General features: G+C 40.8%; 2 protein-coding genes and 2 long non-coding RNA genes across 12 annotated transcripts; 2 read left to right on the top strand and 2 right to left on the bottom strand.

Annotated features, from left to right (window-relative positions):
- Positions 1-1,923: 1,923 nt before the first annotated feature.
- LOC137243767 (galectin-3-like) lies at positions 1,924-20,351 on the top strand. Of its 9 annotated transcripts, none has more exons than XM_067771842.1 (6): positions 1,924-2,055; positions 2,280-2,671; positions 17,969-18,103; positions 18,169-18,393; positions 18,454-18,742; positions 18,796-20,351. In XM_067771842.1, exons 2-4 carry the CDS (start codon positions 2,537-2,539, stop codon positions 18,274-18,276), a joined length of 378 nt encoding a protein of 125 aa, XP_067627943.1. In that variant the 5' UTR covers positions 1,924-2,055; positions 2,280-2,536; the 3' UTR covers positions 18,277-18,393; positions 18,454-18,742; positions 18,796-20,351. The 9 variants fall into 9 exon arrangements, 6 of the variants coding, with proteins under 6 accessions (XP_067627943.1, XP_067627942.1, XP_067627947.1 ...); XM_067771846.1 differs by lacking the exons at positions 1,924-2,055; positions 2,280-2,671 and adding exons at positions 16,133-16,259; positions 16,766-16,878 and having other exon boundaries at positions 18,796-20,347; XM_067771844.1 differs by lacking the exons at positions 1,924-2,055; positions 2,280-2,671 and adding exons at positions 16,136-16,259; positions 16,766-16,950 and having other exon boundaries at positions 18,796-20,345.
- LOC137243770 (uncharacterized) lies at positions 3,125-5,038 on the top strand. The gene is made up of 2 exons (XR_010950621.1): positions 3,125-3,183; positions 4,750-5,038. It is a non-coding gene; the product is annotated as an uncharacterized lncRNA (long non-coding RNA).
- fand (Pre-mRNA-splicing factor SYF1 fand) lies at positions 4,909-16,407 on the bottom strand. Its single transcript, XM_067771840.1, has 6 exons — positions 16,252-16,407; positions 15,969-16,189; positions 15,198-15,895; positions 6,581-7,168; positions 5,767-6,511; positions 4,909-5,696 (listed from the first exon to the last, which is right to left on the bottom strand). The coding sequence occupies exons 2-6, from the start codon at positions 16,011-16,013 to the stop codon at positions 5,109-5,111; spliced, it is 2,664 nt and encodes an 887-aa protein (XP_067627941.1). The 5' UTR covers positions 16,014-16,189; positions 16,252-16,407; the 3' UTR covers positions 4,909-5,108.
- On the bottom strand, positions 19,938-23,880 carry LOC137243769 (uncharacterized). The gene is made up of 4 exons (XR_010950620.1): positions 23,713-23,880; positions 22,536-22,700; positions 22,341-22,454; positions 19,938-22,279 (listed from the first exon to the last, which is right to left on the bottom strand). It is a non-coding gene; the product is annotated as an uncharacterized lncRNA (long non-coding RNA).
- Between the last annotated feature and the right edge of the window lie 143 nt (positions 23,881-24,023).

The raw sequence follows: 24,023 nt of genomic DNA, 5'->3' as shown, positions 1-24,023 counted from the left end.
CCCGGAGTAAGAGAATATGTAGCAATCCTGCTGCAAGGAGCTGCTGGGAGGATGACAATTTGTGGGAGGGACGAAACAAATTAAATGGGGTCACACTGAAATGACAGTCCTTGGTCGGGAAAAATCCCGAGTCGCTCCGGTACATAGAACCGACTGCCTTGGGAAGCGTGGCAGGTCTGTAGTTTCTTCCAGTGGGTAGTTTTTAGGCTTGGCGACCATATGGGTGACGCGTAGCACGTAATCGGCTGGCTAATTGCTTTGTATGTGGTCATGAGCGTTTCTTTATCTTTTCCCCAGGTACTGCCAGCAAGGAATTTGAGGATTTTATTAGGGCTCTGAATTCTCGGAACAATTGCGGTTGCGTGCGCACCAAAATGTAGATCCTGATCAAACGTCACACCCAAGATTTTGGGGTGTAGGACAGTCGGTAGCGTAGTACCATCGACGTGGATGTTCAATATGGTCGACATTTGGGGCGTCCATGTTGTAAATAAGGTCGCGGAAGATTTAGTCGGTGACAATGCCAGGTTTCGCGAGGCGAAGAAACTGGAGAGATCAGGGAGATAGCCGTTTATTTTATTGCATAGCTCATCGATCTCTGGGCCTAGGCCTGTGGCCATTATTGTGCAGTCATCGGCGTAGGAAACGATTATGACGCCTTCCGGTGGTGAAGGTAGCTTAGATATGTAGAAATTAAACAAAAGTGGGGATAGGACAACACCCTGTGGCACCCCTTGTTTAATTCTCCTTGGTTTTGATGTTTCGTTTCTGAATTGCACCGATGCATCTCTCGACACCGTCCATGATTCCGAGCTATAAATCAAGAAAGGCATGATGAGATACTTTTGTTTGTAAAGTGAAGCTTTACTTTTTTAATAGCGTACTCAGTCCAAAGTATAACTTGTTGACAAGAGTTATTTTCCAGTGGAAAAGTATTTGATTATAGATACGACACAGTGCTGTTATTAAAACCATTATAAGCGAAATACTTACCGCCTTAACCCACTGCGTATAATAGCATCTACATTCAACGAATGCACCTTATCAGGATTTTTCGATATCAAATCACATAATTCGTTCCATAGCTGGTGATTTGACTTTCCGTGCTTGGATACAAAATTTTCATTGTCTACCACCGAAGCTAACTGTTGTGCAGCTTCATCTAAGCGTCCCACATCTGTCAAATACTCAATATACTCTTCCGCATCCTCTGGGCACAATTTCAAATAGCGTCTATATATGCGCAAAGCTGTCTCAGTTATATTGAAGCGTTGTACAAATTTCAAATAAAGTGGCCAAATACGATGATGTTGGGTAATTGGTAATGCACGTAAGGCACGATCAAATACATGTCGTGTCCGTGTTATGCGACATTGAGCCGTCATAAATACTCCATAATCCATCCAAATACGTGGCATTTTATGCATAAATACTAGTGCACGTTCGAAAGTGTTATTCACTTCATCATACATGAGATCGCTAAGTGATCGCCCTCGAACCTGCTTACGTCTGGTACGCAAATAGTTATACCAGATTTTATAGCTGCCGGGTAGCTCTTTCAGTGCACGTTCATAAACAATATTCACACCACAATTTGGCGACTTCGATTTGTGTTCAATATAACGTAGCCAATGTTTTACAGAGTAAGCATTGCGTAGAATCTCTTCTTCATAGGGCACATCTTCCTCGGGCTACAACAAACAACACCGATTGAAATTAGTTTTTGACGGAAGCCTGTCAAGCCTGTAAAGCATTTATACTTACGAAATCGATATCCACAGGCACCAGAGGTTTGTCCGTGAGCGTCATTTTAAAATATTTTCTTTAATTTAAACGTAAAAGTCCTTTATTCCAAATTCATGAAAGCAATCGTTTAATTGGCACTGACGCGAAGTTTATAGATTTTATATCATTGTAAATTTTACCAAGTAGCGCAACTAACAGCTGATCGGTGAAATTCGCACATTCACACGCACAGTTCTCGACTCGGATTCAAAAAAAAACTTTAGATTATTTAGCTTAAATTTTAAAGGGAGATAAACCTTACCAATTGATGTATATATAGAATAAGGCATATTTGTGGTTTTTAAAAGATGATTTTTATTTATATTAAAGTTTTTATCATTTTTTTTTTCAACTTTAATTTAACAATTTCATGCGTTTTTAAAGCATTTTCGTGCATTGAAATATAACCATGTGCATATACGTTTTGACATTATATTTCATAATCGTTCGTATTTGCCATTCTCATTGTTTCTAAATTCGTAAACAATAACTAGAATTATTAGGTGTAATTTTTGTAAAAAATTAATTATTTATGTAAAATTTGTGGAATTGTGGTGGTCAAGATGATTTTATGCAAAAATACTTTGCCTTATATCTTAATGTCGAAGTACGTGATGTGGTAAGTCGGGATATAGAGCGTGATGTGCACTTTTATCAATCGTGTTCGGAAGCCTTGCGGGTAAAAATCTAGTTGAGGGGTCGACTGCTAATACGTGTCATAAAATATCGAGAAAGGTGTCAAAAGACGCGTATGAATCTCGACAACAATTATCCGAAGAAGTTGTTGCTGCATTGGATGGTGAAACCACAGCATTGTCAATCAAGTCCAAGGAATCCAACACATCGGAGAAGGTTCTGGGGATGGCGTGGCTACCTGACATTGATGGTACAGATAAATTATGTTGTGACTCAAATTTAAAAAAATTGTTATTGTTTAATGTTTTTATATTATATATTTTTTCCAACTTTTCAATGTAAGTGACACTTATACATGTTTTTTATGATATTGTCCATGGCGCAACGATACAAGGTGGCAGCATGGGACAGCTGATCATACCCTTTTTTTATTTGTTTTGATACATCAACTTTCGGCGCAGTACGATTTTGACATTTGTCCATCGAATTTACAAAAACAAAATACATTGAATTTTTATTTATGTTTGTAGGTATGTCACCATGCTGCCACCTTGTATCGTTCCATCATGATATTGTCTCTTATGTATTATCTTTGTTTGTGTCTTATAAAATAAAGATCCTGCCACTGAGGATGTGAAGGAGATTGGCGAAACGCAGGGAGTTAAGTGGAGAGAAAAAGTGTATCTTTTTTTCTTGCACTACGCACATCAGACAGCATCAGCTAATTAAAAAACTAACATTAATAAAAAAATCCATAAAGCGGTCAGCAAATAAATATCATAATACGGGTTTTCAATTAGAACAATTTTCTAAGCGGGGTGACCCCTCGGCAGTGTTTGGCAAGCGCTCCGGGTGTATTTCTGCCAAGAAAAGCTCTCAGTGAAAACTCATCTGCCTTGCAGATGCCGTTCGGAGTCGGCATAAAACATGTAGGTCCAGTCCGGCCAATTTTTAGGGAAAATTAAGAGCACGACGCAAATTGGAAGAGAAGCTCGGCCTTAGATCTCTTCGGAGGTTATCGTGCCTTACATTTATTATTATTTTTTTTTTACTTTCTAAGAGTTTTTGATAGTTGCGTAAAAAGTTTCGTGTTAACTGGATCCAATTGGGAGCACCAGGAAAGAAGGGACTTGAAGGTGTTGTGTAGCGCAATATATAGCTTCTCCAACCCAATTGTCAACCTCACCTTCGAGCGGCGAATCCCGTTTCACTAACAGACGAGGCTCTGGCGACCCCAAGCTCCTCATGGAACTTGGGGGTGGAGAGGGAGGGATGGCCTGAAGGTTTAATGTGGCCATATAAATCGTTCGCGAGATGGTCGGGCTAGTACCTCAATGGTGCTGTGTTACCGGAGCGTGCCGGATCTGTATCTGGCAAAGGACCATCACATCAATTATGCTCACCAAAGCCTTCGGGGAGTAACCTTATCGCTACAACAACAACAACAACCAGGAAAGAACAAATCTTCGGCCACATTTCCTTTCCAAATCTCGGGAAGTCTCCATCTTCGTCTGCTTCCACTGGAGTGGCATATCGCTTTCTGGCCGTACGTAGGCCGAGCGTATTTTCGGAAGTTGAGCACTCTGACAACAGGGTTCACTGGACGTGATTCCGAAAAAAGATTTAACGACTTTCTGTGGAGAAACTGCCTATACAGCATTCTTCCTCCTTGATGTTGAGCATCTCCTCACTATGGAAGTTTCATAAGACTATATCCCGTGGCGTAGTGTTATGGCGATTCTGCAGCCTTCCCCATCTCTTGTCACTTAAGTCAACCATCTATTGAGAATTTTATTGCAGCTCTGTACTTTGGATGCAATTGTGTGCCCACATTGTATGTGGCAGCTTAGACTACTATCGAATGGTGATTCCTTCTGGGTTGGAGACAGCTTGAATGCTTTTGACAAGTTAACCGAACCAGGGAGCAGAATGGTCTTCAATCTTTTGCCTAGTCCCTAAAGAAGAGATAGCCGGCTATATACTATCCTTGAACAGCTACGCCGTTTCGGTTTAATAATTACACGGCGTTTAGGAGCACAAAATTTGTTTTTCCAGTATAACACATTTTTTCCGTTATGTTAATAGCACACACAAAGCCATTTTGAAGTAACTGACCATAAGGTTTCTGTCAAAGCTCAGCTAGGGCGAGATAAAAGTTTCATACTCAACCCTATTCTCTTAGTCTTAAGCAGACGCGAAGCTTTTGCAAAAATTCACAAAATTACACACATCAACAGTAACAACTTTGGCAGGTGTTCCCATATCAGTCAAGATACACAAGTAGAATATTCTCCTAGTAAATTTATAGTCTCGTTTTTCTCTTTTTAGTACAAAACATCACCTATATGTGCGCCAAAGTAAATGCCACAAACGGCTGCTATCGGCAAAAGTACATATCCGGTTTGGAAGTGGAAGTTTGTGTTTGCGATTCACAGTTGGATACAATACCTTGCAATCAAGTGACAACCACAATACAAAAACCATTAGTAGAAATTAGTTCTCTTAGTCTATTGATAAGCACAATTTTAAGCACTTGGCTAATGTCACAAATTTTCTAAATATTCAAACTTAAATTACATAAAAAACTATAACAATTCCGTGCATATGTACATATAAAGGAGTTTGTATATTTGAATTGTGTATTGGTGTATTACTTGCACTTTATTTTTTAAATTTATTTAAACACCCTAATCCTCATCCTGTTCATCATCGCCACCATTCGCGCTTTTTTTCAGACTACCAAATACTTTCGCTGGGATTGCCTGCTGTTCGATACACAGTTTTTTCGATGCAATTATATTTTCTTCATTAGCGCTACGTTTATTATTGCCATTGGTTGCGCCATCAGCTGCAGAATTAGTATCCTCATCGCCATCCTCCTCTTCATCGTCATCTTCTTCATCACTCTCACCAATATCAATTTCATCTGGATTAACAACTTTATCCTTAGCGCTTCCTCCTTGCGTTTCGCCACGTACAAACATAATATTGCCACTGGTTTGTGGTTTAAGCGTTTGTTGTTGGCGTGCTTGTTGTTCTGCAGCTGCTTTGGCCTCGAGTAGGCGCATAGCATCGCTACCACCTTCTGCAGTAGCCGCATTTGCGCTTGATTGATTGAGAAATTGTGCCGCCATCATATTAACTTGTGTATTGTAAGTGGCTTGCACTGAACGTTTAATGCGCAACATTTCACGCATTGTATCCTCGTTGCCATGGCGTACCTCGAACTCTTTCCATGTTTGCCAAAATTCAGCGGTTATGCGCGGATCGCAAACCTGAATATGATCGTAAAATAACGTTATATTTATAGAAAAGTACGACTATTAAAATTATACAATTACACACCTGCGAGCAATGTGCATAAATAGCACGCGCCCGATCAATTTCACCCAACTTCGTTTCCATCTCGGCAAAACGCACACACATTGGGCGCATATTCTCTTCGGGCAGTGCCTCTATTGCCTTCTCATATATTTCTCGTGTGCGTGGCAGGCCATAAATTTCTGCTGCTTTCTTAATAAATATGTTATACATATCGAACATTTCTTCCGGCTTAACAGCGCTCGCTGCACGATCATAAACGGCCATAGCATGACGCGCCAAGCCATGCTCCTCTTCCAATTTGGCATACAACAAATAAAAATACTTGGCATGCTCTGGCGGACAATTCTCCAGGCATTGTTCGAATAGATCACGTGCGCGCTCTAGTTTTGTACCGGCATAACGTTTAAGAAACTTGGTCAAGTATGCATTCCAAATATCATAAACGTTTGGCCACTTGAATAACGCAATACCTTTTTCATAGGCGCGGAAAGCTTCTTCAAAATAATTGTGCTCCTCCAAAAAGAGCCCATAATTAATAATGATTTGTGGTGTACAAATTTTCAAATCTATTATACGATCATAAACAGCTTTGCATGTTTTAAAAGTGCCAAAAGATTCTTCCAAGTCGGCATACATTGACCAAACTTTGAGTGAACGATACAGACGCATTTGTACAGTTTCTGTATCATCATGATAGGCGACTTTGCGCTTAGGCATAGCAGTTGCTTTTTGCATTAGACGCAAAGCGTCTTCGAAATTCTCTTGCCTTAAGAAAGTTTAGGAAATAAAAAAACAATTACTCCACACCAAACCTTAAAAAGAAAGCATCAAATACCTAATCTCCATTTCCGCCCATTCACACCAAACGGCGGCCAAATCCTCTACTTTTATATATTCCACTTCAGTGCCACGCTCAAAAACGATGCGAGCATCTTCGACTTGCTCATTTGATTCATAGAACTTTGCAAATTCTACCCATAGTGTGTGCAATTTGCCCACAGCAAGCTTGGGTTGCACGGTCTGTACTGCCTCAGTATAGGTATTGATAATCTCATGCGGTTTGCCTTCATACAACTTTACACGTTTATGCCATTCATGTACACTGTGTGGATTTTGTCGCAACAACACGCTATTGAGCAATAGCAAACGTCGCTCCATAAGATATTCGAAACGCGCCAAACGCAGCTCTACGTCTATATCATCCTCTTCAGTGGCATGTGGATCATTGGCTACCATTTCCATACGTTTATTCAATGAGACCTCCTCAAATTGTGCATATTCATCGAATACTTGTGTGAAATCACGTACAGTTGTGACAGTTTGTATGGCTTCTTCATATATATCGCGTGCACGATCAAATAAGCCTGAACGTACATAATAATCGGCTAAGGAGTTCCATAAATGGCCAAGTTGATCGGTATATCTGGAAGAAACAGGTGCACGGGTAGTCAGTTGATAAGAAATTTAAGATTAATATGAAGTGTTTCCTATATCTATAAATCTAACTCGTTTCTACTCCAGAAATCATTATCATCATTTTTAATTGGCGCTTAACCTCCTGTTCCGCTATAACTGACGCCGATTGGAAGCACAAGGCTTCCACCACCTGCCTCTCCAAACTCAGTGGAGGGCTCCCCCTACGTACGCTTCGAAACTCCGGTGTCGACTGAAATACTTTCTTGACGGGAGCGTTGTTGTTTTTGTTTTTGTTTTTGTTGTTGTTGTTGTTGATGTTGTTGTTGTTGTTGTAGCGATAAGGTTGCTCACCGAAGGCTTTGGGGAGTGTTATCGATGTGATGGTCCGGATACAGATCCGGTACGCTCTGGTAACACAGCACCATTAAGGTGCTAGCCCGACCATCTCGGGAACGATTTATATGGCCACATTAAACCTTCAGGCCATCCCTCCCTCCCAGCCTCCCACCCCTTCCATGAGTAGTTTGGGGTCGCCAGAGCCTCGTCTGTTAGTGAAACAGGATTGACAATTGCGTTTGGAGAAGCTGTATATTACGCTGGCAACCTGAAGGGTTGCACTACTCAGCCCCTTGATCCGGTATTTTAGTCGCCTCTTACGACAGGCATACCTACCTCGGGTATATTCTGGCCCCCTAACCCGCTGGGGGAGACGAGAGCGTCTCCTTTTGGGCTTTCATTTGCTGCACTATCCTCATATTTCCATAAAGCTCATACAGCTCATCATTATACATCCTTCGATACTCGCCGTCGATTTGCCGCTGTGTAAAAAGTTACCCCAGCTATCCCTGTTTCTCACTTATTTGAGGTCTCCCCCTTAAATACGTTTTTGGCTGGAGCCTTTTCGTCCATGTGCATAATATGGCTTAGGGGGTCATATTGAATTTTTCCCGAGATTTTCGGGCTTGTATGTTGTTGTTGTTGTAGCAGTGCTTCCAATAGGTGCGACCGATCACTAATTATCAATATCCTCTAACGGGAGTCTAAGGAAACTTGCTGTTTCAACAGGGGCGGACCATATTGAGAGGGGTCTTAGAGACGCTGGTTCCACATTACAATTAAAGAGATGGAAGGTGTAATGTGGGGACATACATTTTGTATGTCGGGGTTGATTCTGGATAGGTAAGAGTTTAACCTTTTACAGTCTCCAGAACGTAGTTGAGCTAGAGTGACTCGCGTTTCCCTGGGGAGTATGCGTTCCTCTTCCGCTTGTATCTTAATGGTACTTGTTACCGGAAAGTATATCCGACAAAGAACCATCAATACACTCACCAATACTTTGGGTGAATGTATATATAGCTAGCTACGACAATAACTACACGGACAGAACCACCAATCTTCGGACATTTCTCTCGATCACTCTAACCATTCATCTTCTGTTGTTGTTGTTGTTGTAGCAATGCTCGCCCCACCTTATAGCCGCGACCGATCACAAATTGTCATCAATATCCTCTAACGGGAGTCCAAGGAAACTTGCCGTTTCAACAGGGGTGGACCATAAGGAAAGGGGTGTTAGAGGCGTTGGTTCCACATTACAATTAAAGAGATGGTTGGTGTCATGTGGGACACATTGCAAGCGGGGCATACATTTTGTATGTCGGGGTTGATTCTGGATAGGTAAGAGTTTAACCTGTTACAGTATCCAGAACGAAGTTGAGCAAGAGTGACACGCGTTTCCCTGGGGAGTATGCGTTCCTCTTCTGCGATTTCTGGATATTTTTCTTCAAGTACTGGATTCACCGGGCAATTCCCGACATAAAGGTCCGACGCCTGTCTATGGAGTTCACCAAGGACCTGCTTGTGTTTTTCCGCTTCATACGGCTGGGTTCTCAGGTGCCGTATTTCCTCAAAATGCTTACGGAGATGACTCCTTAGGCCCCTAGGCGGTGCTGGTTCGTCAATCAGATGTCTGTTGGGATACCCAGGTTTCTGGGTATTCAACAGAAACTATTTGGTCAGCATCTCATTTCTCTCCCTGATGGGGAGTATTCTCGCCTCATTATGCAGATGGTGTTCTGGGGACATAAGAAGACAGCCCGTGTCGATTCTGAGAGCAGTATTTTGGCAGGCCTGTAGTTTCTTCCAGTGGGTGGTTTTTAGGCTTGGCGACCATATGGGTGACGCGTAGCACGTAATCGGCTGACTAATTGCTTTGTATGTGGTCAAGAGCGTTTCTTTATCTTTTCCCCAGGTACTGCCAGCAAGGGATTTGAGGATTTTATTACGGCTCTGAATTCTTGGAACAACTGCGGTTGCGTGCGCACCAAAATGTAGATCCTGATCAAACGTCACACCCAAGATTTTGGGGTGTAGGACAGTCGGTAGCGTAGTGCCATCGACGTGGATGTTCAATATGGTCGACATTTGGGGCGTCCATGTTGTAAATAAGGTCGCGGAAGATTTTGTCGGTGACAATGCCAGGTTTCGCGAGGCGAAAAAACTGGAGAGATCAGGGAGATAGCCGTTTATTTTATTGCATAGCTCATCGATCTCTGGGCCTGGGCCTGTGGCCATTATTGTGCAGTCATCGGCGTAGGAAACGATTGTGACTCCTTCCGGTGGTGAAGGTAGCTTAGATATGTAGAAATTAAACAAAAGCGGGGATAGGACACCACCCTGTGGCACCCCTTGTTTAATTCTCCTTTGTTTTGATGTTTCGTTTCTGAATTGCACCGATGCCTGCCGACCACCCAGATAATTTGCGGTCCACCTTTTAAGACATGGGGGAAGGGTAGACCTTTCCAGGTCTTGCAGTAACGGGCCATGGTTGACCGTATCAAAAGCTTTTGATAAGTCTAACGCTACGAGTACTGTTCTATGGTGGGGATATTGATTCAAACCGCAATTTATCTGGGTGCTAATGACATTTAGCGCGGAGGTAGTGCTATGGAGTTTTCTGAAGCCATGCTGATGAGGGGCTAGCTGCAAATGTGCTTGGAAATAAGGGAGCAAAATGGCTACAAGCGTCTTTGCCACTGGCGATAGGAGAGATATCGGACGATATGACTCACCTACGTTAGCTGGTTTCCCAGGCTTTAGTAGTGGGACCACCTTGGCCATTTTCCATTTCTCGGGTATGACAAAGGTGGAAAGAGACAGGTTGAAGACATGCGCTAAATATTTGAAACCCTCTTTCCCTAGGTTTTTAAGCATCGGCATGGCTATGCCGTCTGGGCCCACTGCTTTGGATGGTTTAGCGCGACCAATGGCGTCCTCAACCTCTCTAGCGGTGATGGTAATTGGTGACGCGCTGAGTTTGTGTTTATGTGCGTGTCTATTGGCTCTCCGTCTATCTTTGACGACCGTAGGATGCATTATATATTGTCGGCAGAAAGCGCTCGCGCATTTTTTCGCATCCGACAGCACCTTATCGCCAAAGGCGATGGAAACTTTGTCTTTGTGCTTAGTCGGATTCGATAGGGACTTTACGGTGGACCAAAGTTTACCTACACCGGTAGAGAGGTTACAACCTCTTAGGTGCTCTTCCCATTTCGCCCGCTTGTGTTCGTCCACAAGCAATCTGATGCGTTGGTTTATATCCCTTATTTGGGGGTCGCCTGGATCAGTGTGACCCCATTTAATTTGACCCCATTTCATCTTCTCTGTTGTTGTTGTTGTTGTAGCAATGCTCGCCCCACCTAATAGCCGCGACCGATCACAAATTGTCATCAATATCCTCTAACGGGAGTCCAAGGAAACTTGCCGTTTCAACAGGGGTGGACCATAAGGAAAGGGGTGTTAGAGGCGTTGGTTCCACATTACAATTAAAGAGATGGTTGGTGTCATGTGGGGACACATTGCAAGCAGGGCATACATTTTGTATGTCGGGGTTGATTCTGGATAGGTAAGAGTTTAACCTGTTACAGTATCCAGAACGAAGTTGAGCAAGAGTGACACGCGTTTCCCTGGGGAGTATGCGTTCCTCTTCTGCGAGTTCTGGATATTTTTCTTCAAGCACTGGATTCACCGGGCAATTCCCGACATAAAGGTCCGACGCCTGTCTATGGAGTTCACCAAGGACCTGCTTGTGTTTTTCCGCTTCATACGGCTGGGTTCTCAGGTGCCGTATTTCCTCAAAATGCTTACGTAGATGACTCCTTAGGCCCCTAGGCGGTGCTGGTTCGTCAATCAGATGTCTGTTGGGATGCCCAGGTTTCTGGGTATTCAACAGAAACTGTTTGGTCAGCATCTCATTTCTCTCCCTGATAGGGAGTATTCTCGCCTCATTATGCAAATGGTGTTCTGGGGACATAAGAAGACAGCCCGTGGCGTTTCTGAGAGCAGTATTTTGGCAGGCCTGTAGTTTCTTCCAGAGGGTGGTTTTTAGGTTTGGCGACCATATGGGTGACGCGTAGCACGTAATCGGCTGGCTAATTGCTTTGTATGTGGTCAAGAGCGTTTCTTTATCTTTTCCCCAGGTACTGCCAGCAAGGGATTTGAGGATTTTATTACGGCTCTGAATTCTTGGAACAATTGCGGTTGCGTGCGCACCAAAATGTAGATCCTGATCAAACGTCACACCCAAGATTTTGGGATGTAGGACAGTCGGTACCGTAGTGCCATCGACGTGGATGTTCAATATGGTCGACATTTGGGGCGTCCATGTCGTAAATAAGGTCGCGGAAGATTTAGTCGGTGACAATGCCAGGTTTCGCGAGGCAAAAAAACTGGAGAGATCAGGGAGATAGCCGTTTATTTTATTGCATAGATCATCGATCTTTGGGCCTGGGCCTGTGGCCATTATTGTGCAGTCATCGGCGTAGGAAACGATTGCGACTCCTTCCGGTGGTGAAGGTAGCTTAGATATGTAGAAATTAAACAAAAGCGGGGATAGGACACCACCCTGTGGCACCCCTTGTTTAATTCTCCGTTGTTTTGATGTTTCGTTTCTGAATTGCACCGATGCCTGCCGACCACCCAGATAATTTGCGGTCCACCTTTTAAGACATGGGGGAAGGGTAGACCCTTCCAGGTCTTGCAGTAACGAGCCATGGTTGACCGTATCAAAAGCTTTTGATAGGTCTAACGCTACGAGTACTGTTCTATGGTGGGGATATTGATTCAAACCTCAATTTATCTGGGTGCTAATGACATTTAGCGCGGAGGTAGTGCTATGGAGTTTTCTGAAGCCATGCTGATGAGGGGCTAGCTGCAAATGTGCTTGGAAATAAGGGAGCAAAATGGCTTCAAGCGTCTTTGCCACTGGCGATAGGAGAGATATCGGACAATATGACTCACCTACGTTAGCTGGTTTCCCAGGCTTTAGTAGCGGGACCACCTTGGCCATTTTCCATTTCTCGGGTATGACAAAGGTGGAAAGAGACAGGTTGAAGACATGCGCTAAATATTTGAAACCCTCTTTCCCTAGGTTTTTAAGCATCGGCATGGCTATGCCGTCTGGGCCCACTGCTTTGGATGGTTTAGCGCGACCAATGGCGTCCTCAACCTCTCTAGCGGTGATGGTAATTGGTGACGCGCTGAGTTTGTGTTTATGTGCGTGTCTATTGGCTCTCCGTCTATCTTTGTCGACCGTAGGATGCATTATATATTGTCGGCAGAAAGCGCTCGCGCATTTTTCGCATCCGACAGCACCTTATCGCCAAAGGCGATGGAAACTTTGTCTTTGAGCTTAGTCGGATTCGATAGGGACTTTACGGTGGACCAAAGTTTACCTACACCGGTAGAGAGGTTACAACCTCTTAGGTGCTTAGGGGGCACGCTCCCCTTGGCGGGCATCAGTCGGGATAGGGAGGGCAGCAAAGCTGCTGTCTGTTGCAGATTTATATTCTTCCCACTTTCCTTTTTTGAAGTTTATGAAAGTGCGTTTTTCGGTGACGATGAAGTCGGCGGTACGCTCGAACGAAATAAGTATGGGCAGGTGGTCGGATGCCAATGTTACCATCGGCTGCCAGTTGACGCAGTTTACGAGTTATGCGCTCACGATTGAGATATCTGGCGAGCTATGACAGCTTCCTACCATACGTGTGGGGGCGTCTCCGTTTATTGTGCAGAACGTCGTTTCGTCTATTTGATCCGCCAACATCTCACCCCTACTGTCCGCCCGCAAGTTTGAATGCCATAGGTCGTGATGGGCATTGAAATCGCCTAAGATAATGCGATTGTTGCCAGTGAGTAAGGCCTCGATATTAGGGCGGTATCCACTGGGGCAACAGGTGACAGGAGGGATGTAGATGTTGATGATTTCTAGATTTGCATCGCCTGACCGGACAGATAGGCCTTGGCGTTCTAAGACATTGTCACTGCGGTCGATGCCAGGATCAAATATATGATATTGCACAGAGTGGTGTATTATAAACGCGAGGCCGCCTCCATTTCCGCTTTCGCGGTCTTTCCTATGGACATTATAACCAGAGCACGTCTGCAATGCAGATCTTGCTGTGAGTTTAGTCTCTTGAATCGCAGCAATGCGGATGTTGTGCCGCTTCATGAAATCGACTATCTCCGTAATCTTCCCAGTTAGTCCATTACAGTTGAACTGCAGAATTCTGAAGTGCATGAGGGATGACGCCGCCACTCTAGGGGTAAGTGAGGGGTGACTACGCCTAGGTTGTGGAAGGCCAGGACGCAATTGCTGTTGTGGCCTTGGGACTGGGCGCCCTTGGGCAAGTTATGAGTGGTATCAGCTCTTTGAGTTGTTGGCGCCGTGGGGCGCGAGCAGCAGCGGGTACTTGTTGTGGCTTGCTGAGCAGCGAAGCTGCTGGAAGGTAGTGGGGACACGCTTAGGCGTAGACTACGGGACGCCCTTGGGCGTGAGCAGCAAGGAGCCACAAAAGATTTATAAAAGTTAAGTGGACGTCGGGTTTTGGGATCAAGCCCAGAACAACCTGTCCGATGCAACCATCCCTTGCACGAGACACACTGAACAGAGTATGACCGTCCTAAAAAGATTCTTTTCTGGCAAATGCAGCAAAACCATTTCTCAGGACCGGGGTCAGGAGACGGACCCGGATTGGGTTCGATACCTTCCCGGAGTAAGAGAATATGTAGCAATCCTGCTGCAAGGAGCTGCTGGGAGGATGACAATTTGTGGGAGGGACGAAACAAATTAAATGGGGTCACACTGAAATGACAGTCCTTGGTCGGGAAAAATCCCGAGTCGCTCCGGTACATAGAACCGACTGCCTTGGGAAGCGTGGCAGGTCTGTAGTTTCTTCCAGTGGGTAGTTTTTAGGCTTGGCGACCATATGGGTGACGCGTAGCACGTAATCGGCTGGCTAATTGCTTTGTATGTGGTCATGAGCGTTTCTTTATCTTTTCCCCAGGTACTGCCAGCAAGGAATTTGAGGATTTTATTAGGGCTCTGAATTCTCGGAACAATTGCGGTTGCGTGCGCACCAAAATGTAGATCCTGATCAAACGTCACACCCAAGATTTTGGGGTGTAGGACAGTCGGTAGCGTAGTACCATCGACGTGGATGTTCAATATGGTCGACATTTGGGGCGTCCATGTTGTAAATAAGGTCGCGGAAGATTTAGTCGGTGACAATGCCAGGTTTCGCGAGGCGAAGAAACTGGAGAGATCAGGGAGATAGCCGTTTATTTTATTGCATAGCTCATCGATCTCTGGGCCTAGGCCTGTGGCCATTATTGTGCAGTCATCGGCGTAGGAAACGATTATGACGCCTTCCGGTGGTGAAGGTAGCTTAGATATGTAGAAATTAAACAAAAGTGGGGATAGGACAACACCCTGTGGCACCCCTTGTTTAATTCTCCTTGGTTTTGATGTTTCGTTTCTGAATTGCACCGATGCATCTCTCGACACCGTCCATGATTCCGAGCTATAAATCAAGAAAGGCATGATGAGATACTTTTGTTTGTAAAGTGAAGCTTTACTTTTTTAATAGCGTACTCAGTCCAAAGTATAACTTGTTGACAAGAGTTATTTTCCAGTGGAAAAGTATTTGATTATAGATACGACACAGTGCTGTTATTAAAACCATTATAAGCGAAATACTTACCGCCTTAACCCACTGCGTATAATAGCATCTACATTCAACGAATGCACCTTATCAGGATTTTTCGATATCAAATCACATAATTCGTTCCATAGCTGGTGATTTGACTTTCCGTGCTTGGATACAAAATTTTCATTGTCTACCACCGAAGCTAACTGTTGTGCAGCTTCATCTAAGCGTCCCACATCTGTCAAATACTCAATATACTCTTCCGCATCCTCTGGGCACAATTTCAAATAGCGTCTATATATGCGCAAAGCTGTCTCAGTTATATTGAAGCGTTGTACAAATTTCAAATAAAGTGGCCAAATACGATGATGTTGGGTAATTGGTAATGCACGTAAGGCACGATCAAATACATGTCGTGTCCGTGTTATGCGACATTGAGCCGTCATAAATACTCCATAATCCATCCAAATACGTGGCATTTTATGCATAAATACTAGTGCACGTTCGAAAGTGTTATTCACTTCATCATACATGAGATCGCTAAGTGATCGCCCTCGAACCTGCTTACGTCTGGTACGCAAATAGTTATACCAGATTTTATAGCTGCCGGGTAGCTCTTTCAGTGCACGTTCATAAACAATATTCACACCACAATTTGGCGACTTCGATTTGTGTTCAATATAACGTAGCCAATGTTTTACAGAGTAAGCATTGCGTAGAATCTCTTCTTCATAGGGCACATCTTCCTCGGGCTACAACAAACAACACCGATTGAAAGTAGTTTTTGACGGAAGCCTGTCAAGCCTGTAAAGCATTTATACTTACGAAATCGATATCCACAGGCACCAGAGGTTTGTCCGTGAGCGTCATTTTAAAATATTTTCTTTAATTTAAACGTAAAAGTCCTTTATTCCAAATTCATGAAAGCAATCGTTTAATTGGCACTGACGCGAAGTTTATAGATTTTATATCATTGTAAATTTTACCAAGTAGCGCAACTAACAGCTGATCGGTGAAATTCGCACATTCACACGCACAGTTCTCGACTCGGATTCAAAAAAAAACTTTAGATTATTTAGCTTAAATTTTAAAGGGAGATAAACCTTACCAATTGATGTATATATAGAATAAGGCATATTTGTGGTTTTTAAAAGATGATTTTTATTTATATTAAAGTTTTTATCATTTTTTTTTTCAACTTTAATTTAACAATTTCATGCGTTTTTAAAGCATTTTCGTGCATTGAAATATAACCATGTGCATATACGTTTTGACATTATATTTCATAATCGTTCGTATTTGCCATTCTCATTGTTTCTAACATAGTGTACCTATACCAAGTGTGTTCACTAAGCGATAAACGTCAAAACTACAAACAGCCTCGCTCACCTGATGGAAATCTCAGGTCTAGAGTCGCATTTTTAGTCTCAACGACAACATTTTTGACTACCAATCGTATGGACTTTTTCAATTTTTCAATCATTCGGAGCATTCGGTAATGGTATCCATTTTGAATTCGCTGTCATTCCGAATCCAGCGAGTGCCTGTCAGAATGCTTGACAGATAAGTCAACACACTTGTACTTGTACACTATGGTTTCTAAATTCGTAAACAATAACTAGAATTATTAGGTGTAATTTTTGTAAAAAATTAATTATTTATGTAAAATTTGTGGAATTGTGGTGGTCAAGATGATTTTATGCAAAAATACTTTGCCTTATATCTTAATGTCGAAGTACGTGATGTGGTAAGTCGGGATATAGAGCGTGATGTGCACTTTTATCAATCGTGTTCGGAAGCCTTGCGGGTAAAAATCTAGTTGAGGGGTCGACTGCTAATACGTGTCATAAAATATCGAGAAAGGTGTCAAAAGACGCGTATGAATCTCGACAACAATTATCCGAAGGCGGAAAATAAAATTTTCATATCTGTCCGGAGATATTTGCAGTTGAAGTTGGCGATTTTCATGTGGTTGTTGAAATTTGGGGGGTAAAAGTCTAGTTGAGGGGTCGACTGCTAATACGCTACCAAAAATATCGAGAGAGGTGTCAACAGACGCGTATTAATCTCGAGAACAATAATCCGCAGGCGGAAAAGACAAATTTTATCTCTGTCCGGGGATATTTGCATTTGAAGTTGGCGATTTTCATGTGGTTGTTGAAATTTGGTGGGTAAAAGTCTAGTTGAGGGGTCGACTGCTAATACGCTACCAAAAATATCAAGAGAGGTGTCAAAGGACGCGTATTAATCTCGAGAACAATAATCCGAAGGCGGAAAACAAAAATTTTATCTATGTCCGGAGATATTTGCAGTTGAAGTTGACGATTTTCATATTGTCGTTGTGTTTGTACCCACAAAAAAATTGTGCATCACCGTGGCGGTAGGCACGGTTATACCACACACCCGGACTTGGCATGGCGTAGCCCAGGGTTATTTTTTATAAGCGCGGCCGAAGGCCGCCAACGCAGAAAGGTGTTCTGTGCAAAAATACTATGGATCCCACCCCCGGTTTCGGAGGTACCCGCGGGTCTTTTTTCGGTTTTTCGTTAATATCTTTTGAACGAGTTAAAATTTATATTTTCCGCCTTTGGATTATTAATACTGATGTCAAGACGCGTCATTTGACAACTCTCTCGATATTTTAGGTAGCGTATTAGCAGTCGACCCTTTAACTGGACTATTACCATTTGGGATACCCACAAAAAAAATTGTGAACATAAGTGTTTTGCGCGGATATAGTTTTGATCTACAAAACAAGCAGTATACATAAACATATATTTTTAAGTAATTTTCTGTCTAATAAATTTTGTTATTTTACTCAACAGCAAGGTTATCCTCTACAACAACCAGGTGGTTACATGGGTCAAATGATGCCATCAACACAACCTGGACAGGCGCCAATGCCCAGTCAGCCACCCATGCCGGGTCAACCCCCAATACCCGCACGTCCTGGTTATAATGTATGCTGATACAACTAATATATTTCAAATATTGCTGATGATTATTTTTGTATTATTTTCTTTAGCAACCACCTGCACCTGGTACTGGTATATATCAACAGCCGCAACAGTATTATGAAGCCCAGCGCCGTTTAGATCCCGATCAGATGCCAAATCCGATAAGCGTTCATTGAAAATAAAAATAGCGCTGGTTGTGCTCTTATTACTAATCAACATGGTTTATTACAACCATTGGTCACCACAAAATATTTGGTACAATATCAGGGTAACTCCTCGCCACGTTACGTTAGGTATTGATATTCGAAATTAATGTTTTGTTTGGTAATTACATTAATCTTTCTCGTTTGCAGGTCCTCTTTGTATAGCTTACCTGCAACAACTGATTTATTAAAAACAACAGCTTCTCACCAATGGCACGCACGGTGAATATGAGACACTCATATCCAACATCAATGCCTCGCAATCAATTGTGGACGCTGTACGCACTACATTGGGTCCACCCAGTATGGACAAGCATATTGTTTATTCCAGTGGTAAGGCGACAATTTCAAATGATGGTGCAACCATTATGAAACTATTGTATATTGTTCATCCAGCCGTAAAACTCTAGTCGACATCGCCAAATCTCAAGATGCTGGGGTAAGTTTTTTGTTATATTAGAATGTGTAGAATAAAAATGTTTCTCTTATCAGGTCAGCGATGGCACCACTTCAGTAATACTTTAAGTAGGTGAAATCTTAAAACAAGTTAAGCCATATGTTGAGGAAGGCATGCATGCACGTATCATCATTAAAGCTATACGCAAAGCACTACAATTATGCATGACCAAAATATGACATGGCTGTACATGTCGAAGCGCCAATCAAAGGAACAACAATGTGCTTTATTGGAAAAATGAGCTGCCACAGCAATGTCCTCCAAACTTATTCATCAACATCTTTTCTAAAATGGTTGTGAACGCTGTACCTTCCTTTGATGGACCCAAAGTCGTACAAAATATATAAAATCGTATTATTAAATATAGAATTGGAATTGAAGACTGAGCGTGACAATGCTGAATTACGTGTTTATAATGTTCAAGAGTATCAGAAAATTGTTGATGCTGAGTGGCGTATTCTGTACAATAAACTAGCTAAGTAAGGTGCCATTGTTGTGTTATCTAAACTACCAATTGGTGATGTTGCTACACAGCATTTTGCAGATTGCGATATTTTCTGTGCTGTTCGTGTACCAGAGCAAGATTTGAAAAAATTTTTTTGCCGCAACATACATATTTTTCATAAAAGTTACTTCTTTATGCAACGCGTTGCCCACATGAAATTATAATAACTGTTGCTTTATGAAAGTTGAAAGATTTTTGTAGTCTTTATTATAAAATTTAGTGTTAACAGTCCATAAATATGTTCAAATATACTATAAATAAATATTTTTGTAATTACATACATATATAGGAATAACGATGTGTAAAACTAACAATATGTTATTTATACATTAACGTAAGCAGTTAATAAATAGTTTTAATAATCAATCAAGGTTTCTTTTTCCTTATTTAAGTTATTATTTAACTATTTTTAATCCCTATATGTATATAGTCACAAAACTTATAAAAATCTTAATATTGCTTTTCCACACCACCTATAAGCATATTTGCCAACTTTTAGCCATGGCTATTTTGTTTGTGTTTAGAGTGTTCATTTCTTTTATATTACAGTGTAAATATTTTATGATTTGCACATTTTAAGCAAAAAGTTGACAAGTATGCCTATGAGGTTGCAATATAGGCGCGTTACCGATTTTTTTTGGGTGTTCGGTTTCCCTGGAGGCCTATTTTCACCCATATAAAATATATACAGTTATATACAATATTTACAAGTTAAAATAAACTAAAATAATAATAAAACATAAATACATGTTGAAACAAAACATTGCACAAATACTTCAGGTACTTTCAAAACAATTATATATACTTAATAAATACTTATAGAATATAGTCAATAACTTAAAATCATTTTAGAATTCATCTAAAGTGGAACTCAACTATAATACCTACATAAGACAGAGGCCCGTTTCGCAAAAATACAAGTCTTGGAAAAAAATTCAATTTAAAATTAAAAAATTAAAATTTTATTTCAGAAAAAATTAACAAAAGTTATTAAGACCATTTTCTTGTGAAACAGTCCCATGGTGGGGATAGCAGGCATATTGAATAGAAAATAGAAGCCACAGTTCACAATTCAAATAGAAAAAATAAACAATATGTGAAAGCAGAATGCAGAAAATAAACAGCGATTACCGATGTGTCATACACAAAAACTTTATATTTTTAAATTGAGGTTGCGTTGCATCTTTATTAAATACGTTTAAAAAAAAATAAGTTCTTATCCGAATAAAAAAGACACTTAATAGCACCGCAATTGCAATTTTCGCAACAAGAGTATGGGCTTACCCCTGACATTTTATCAAAAAGAATTTGAGAAAAGCCCACTCTGTGGCAAGTGGAGTCGAAGTTCTCTGAAAATATTTGTTCTATGCTGTCAATGAAGTTTATAAAATTGGAAGGTGGTTTAACTAGGTGACAGTTACTATATTGTTTTTCTTTAGTAAAAAGAAAATCTTTTTCTGTGACTTCGACTTCGAATGTAGGCAAAATAGTTAAACATGTATGCAGTTTGGCATATTTATGATACAAATAGCCACAAAAGCAAACAAACGCGTTCCGATAAAGAAAGCTGCTTTCATCAATATCGATATTAATTTCTATTTGAATATCATGAAGTGTGGGAAGGGAAGGTCTAGGTAGACTCTGAAAAGTTTGCCACGAAGTATCCTGAATCAACCTATCGTTTCGAACTCGTTGAAGGACGCTATTAGAAACAAGTTCTAAGCTATCAAGGCTTCGCAGTTACCCTTGTTAACGCAATCAAGATATCCCACGCTCCAGGTCTGCCTAAATAGATAGGTGAAGCGTTGCGGAGTTATTCTCGAATCATATCCCCCTCCTCTACGAATTTGGCCGAAGAAGTTTTCTATTTTATCCTGGGTGAGTTTCCTAGTCATGAGATGTGTAAAGCCCTTTTGGGACCAAAAACGCCAAAGGCGCTTCAAACTATTAATATTATTAACCCACCCGTCTAAAAAGGAAAATGAATTCGTTACATCTTTCCCGTTCCTGAAAACTTTAATTGACTTTATAAAAACTTCGGCTTCTTCGAGAAAACTAAGTTGTTCCGCAGTTGCTTGAAAAGGTTCTTTAAAGTTTCCTATTGCTCCAAATCTATAACTATTAAAAATATTGAACAATTTATCAAAAAACAGGACAAACTCGGCCGTGTTGAAAAACGATGGAGACTTAGAAGTTTTTAACGACCCAGAGCTATATAGGGCAAACATAGCACTTGCAACAGAATTGCTAAAAACCTGCGAAGCTAATTTTACACTCATTTTTTGAAAACTATTTGGTCTCAGGTGGGCGGGAGTCAATTTATGAGTGCATTTTATACTTGAAGTGGAGCATTGGTCATGCAGACGAACTATATCTAACCAGTCCACAGGGCGGCCGTTAAAAGAAACTCTATTTTCGGATTTTCTAAACAGTTGCGTGTACTTTTTAGCAGATGAGGTGAATCATGGAAAAAGAAAATTTCTTCGCCATTTACTTCAAAGATGGGTCTATCTAATGTTACTCCTACTATCTTAACGAAAAACCGGAATGACCCACGAGTCCCTCCGAAACCAGGGGTGAAATCCATAGTATTTTTGCGCAGAACACCTTTTTGCATTGTCGGGCTTCGGCCGCGCTTATAAAAAATTACCCTGGGTGGGTCCAACACCGGTTTGGAGACCAAAACTGTATCCGCGCAAATCACTTATGTTCACCTTTTTTTTTGTGGGTAAACATTACAACAATCACTTGAAAATCGCCAACTTAAACTGCAAATATCTCCGGACAGAGATACAATTTTTATTTTCCGCCTTCGGATTATTGTTGTCGAGATTTATACGCCTCGATTGACACCTCTCTCTCGATATTTTTGGTAGCGTATTAGCAATCGACCCCTCAACTAGACTATTACCCAGAAGCCACTCACTTACCTAGACATTTCTTCTTCCGCAGGAAACTCGTGAAGGGTGGTTCCCAAAAGGCAGCCCCGGACGCATCTTCGATTTGACATTATGCTGAAAAAAAGAATAATAAATATATGTTTCTATACAAGTATATTTAATATTCTATACTTACATTGTATAAACAATAAGTTGTTGTGCAACGACAGTCCAATGGATCTCTGTAAGAAAAAAACGATTAGTAATTGCACTATTAAATAAAATGGAACGACAAATACCCTCATTTAATCTGAAAATATAAAGAAATAATAATAGGTTAATAATATAATGTTTTCAAATAATATAACATGAAAATTTGGAAATACTTTACCGGCAGTTGGATGAATAATTAAATTTTGTCCGTCCATGACTTGTCAAATGCATGTTGCATGGTTGCATTTTTTCAGAACTAAATTTTTTTTAAATAATGAAATAGTAGTATGCAAGCGACTGCCATAGTAGTAGACATGTACATAAATATTTCCAACAAGCATTTCTGTAAATGTTTTTCAAAATAGCTTATAGAAAACTTGCTTTGGAAAACGATATAAGTGCGTTTTCATTATTAAATTTTTTTTAACTTTTTTCAGAAAACGTTTTGTGAGCGTTGGACACAAAAGTATATAAATAATTGAACTCTGAAAGCAAATTGTAAATGTCTACAAAAAACACGAAATAACTATTTGTCAATGTATTTTAACTTTGAAGGTTTCAAATAATTTTGAAAAACATTTGTACATGGCAGCGAATGGCTGCTTTAAACCGCTCCTTGAGTTGTCCAAGAACTCGTTGGAATTGCAGCCATACTTCCTTTAATGAATATATGAAATTAGGAATTTATGTTTGTATATACATATATCAGGCATGTATCATTTCGTTACGATAATTAACGTTAATAAACGAAACAAAGTCATTTCGTTTCGTTTATTAACGTTAAGAACGTCAAATTAACGAAATGATTTTGTTTCGTTTTCTGCCATATCAAAACGAAATCAAATCGTTTATGTTGATTATTAATTTCAAACTATGCTGGCAATGCTATATTATCCATTTTGATGCCGGAGTCATTAAAGGTGAAAGCATTAGCCAAGCTGATTGCAACTTTTCTCATGAATTTTGACAGTACGAACATTTCTCAGAGTATTTTTAACATTACCACCAACGAATTACACAAACAAATTGCATGGAGTTTGTATGTATGTCCGCTCGCTGTTACCGCCTTACGGCTTCACCATGGCTATAGCATTGCCAGCACAATTCAGACATAAAGTATCACGTTTTTGTTAACGTTTTTAACGTTAACGAAAGCTTTTCGTTTCGGTTAAAAACGAGATACAATTTATCTTGATAATTTCTTTATCGATAATATTTCGAAGTGTTTCAACGGAAACGGTGGAAATTTTTTGATAAACGATTAGCTTAACGTTAAGGTGCATCCCTGACATATATTATTATATGTACATATATAATATTGAAATTATTAAGTGAAATAAAAAATTAAAAATGACCTTTAAGGCGACGTTTGCGTTGTCTTGGCGCTTGCGTTGCATCTACATCTTACTTTGAACAGATGCGCTTTAATTATTATGTTTCCAATCCATAAGCAACGCAACGGCAACGTCAAAGCAGCATACAAATAATTAAAAAACTGAAGTTTTTCTAGTTGTCCATAAATTCTTGAATTTTCATTCATTTTCTGAAAAATATCCTAGCTTCTATCGCCGTTCAACTAAATAAAAACATAATTTTGTATTCATGTATATTTTGTGATCGATCTGCAGGGCCGGCAGAACATATCCTACTGGAATGCGACACAATC

Source organism: Eurosta solidaginis, chromosome 3 (genome assembly GCF_040869045.1).
Source record: "Eurosta solidaginis isolate ZX-2024a chromosome 3, ASM4086904v1, whole genome shotgun sequence".
In the NCBI taxonomy this organism is placed as follows: domain Eukaryota; kingdom Metazoa; phylum Arthropoda; class Insecta; order Diptera; family Tephritidae; genus Eurosta; species Eurosta solidaginis.
This window is presented reverse-complemented; position numbering and strand designations above follow the sequence as displayed.

Bases quoted from the DNA above. Each gene is read 5' to 3' on its own strand.
- LOC137243767 (XM_067771842.1), top strand. From the start codon at position 2,537: ATGAATCTCGACAACAATTATCCGAAGAAGTTGTTGCTGCATTGGATG. The intron at 2,672-17,968 runs GTACAGATAAAT...TTTACTCAACAG, and splicing joins GTGGCTACCTGACATTGATG to CAAGGTTATCCTCTACAACA. The intron at 18,104-18,168 runs GTATGCTGATAC...TATTTTCTTTAG, and splicing joins CCGCACGTCCTGGTTATAAT to CAACCACCTGCACCTGGTAC.
- fand (XM_067771840.1), bottom strand. From the start codon at position 16,013: ATGACGCTCACGGACAAACCTCTGGTGCCTGTGGATATCGATTTC. The intron at 15,896-15,968 runs GTAAGTATAAAT...TGTTTGTTGTAG, and splicing joins TGCCTGTGGATATCGATTTC to CCCGAGGAAGATGTGCCCTA. The intron at 7,169-15,197 runs GTAAGTATTTCG...TGTTTCTTCCAG, and splicing joins ATACGCAGTGGGTTAAGGCG to ATATACCGATCAACTTGGCC.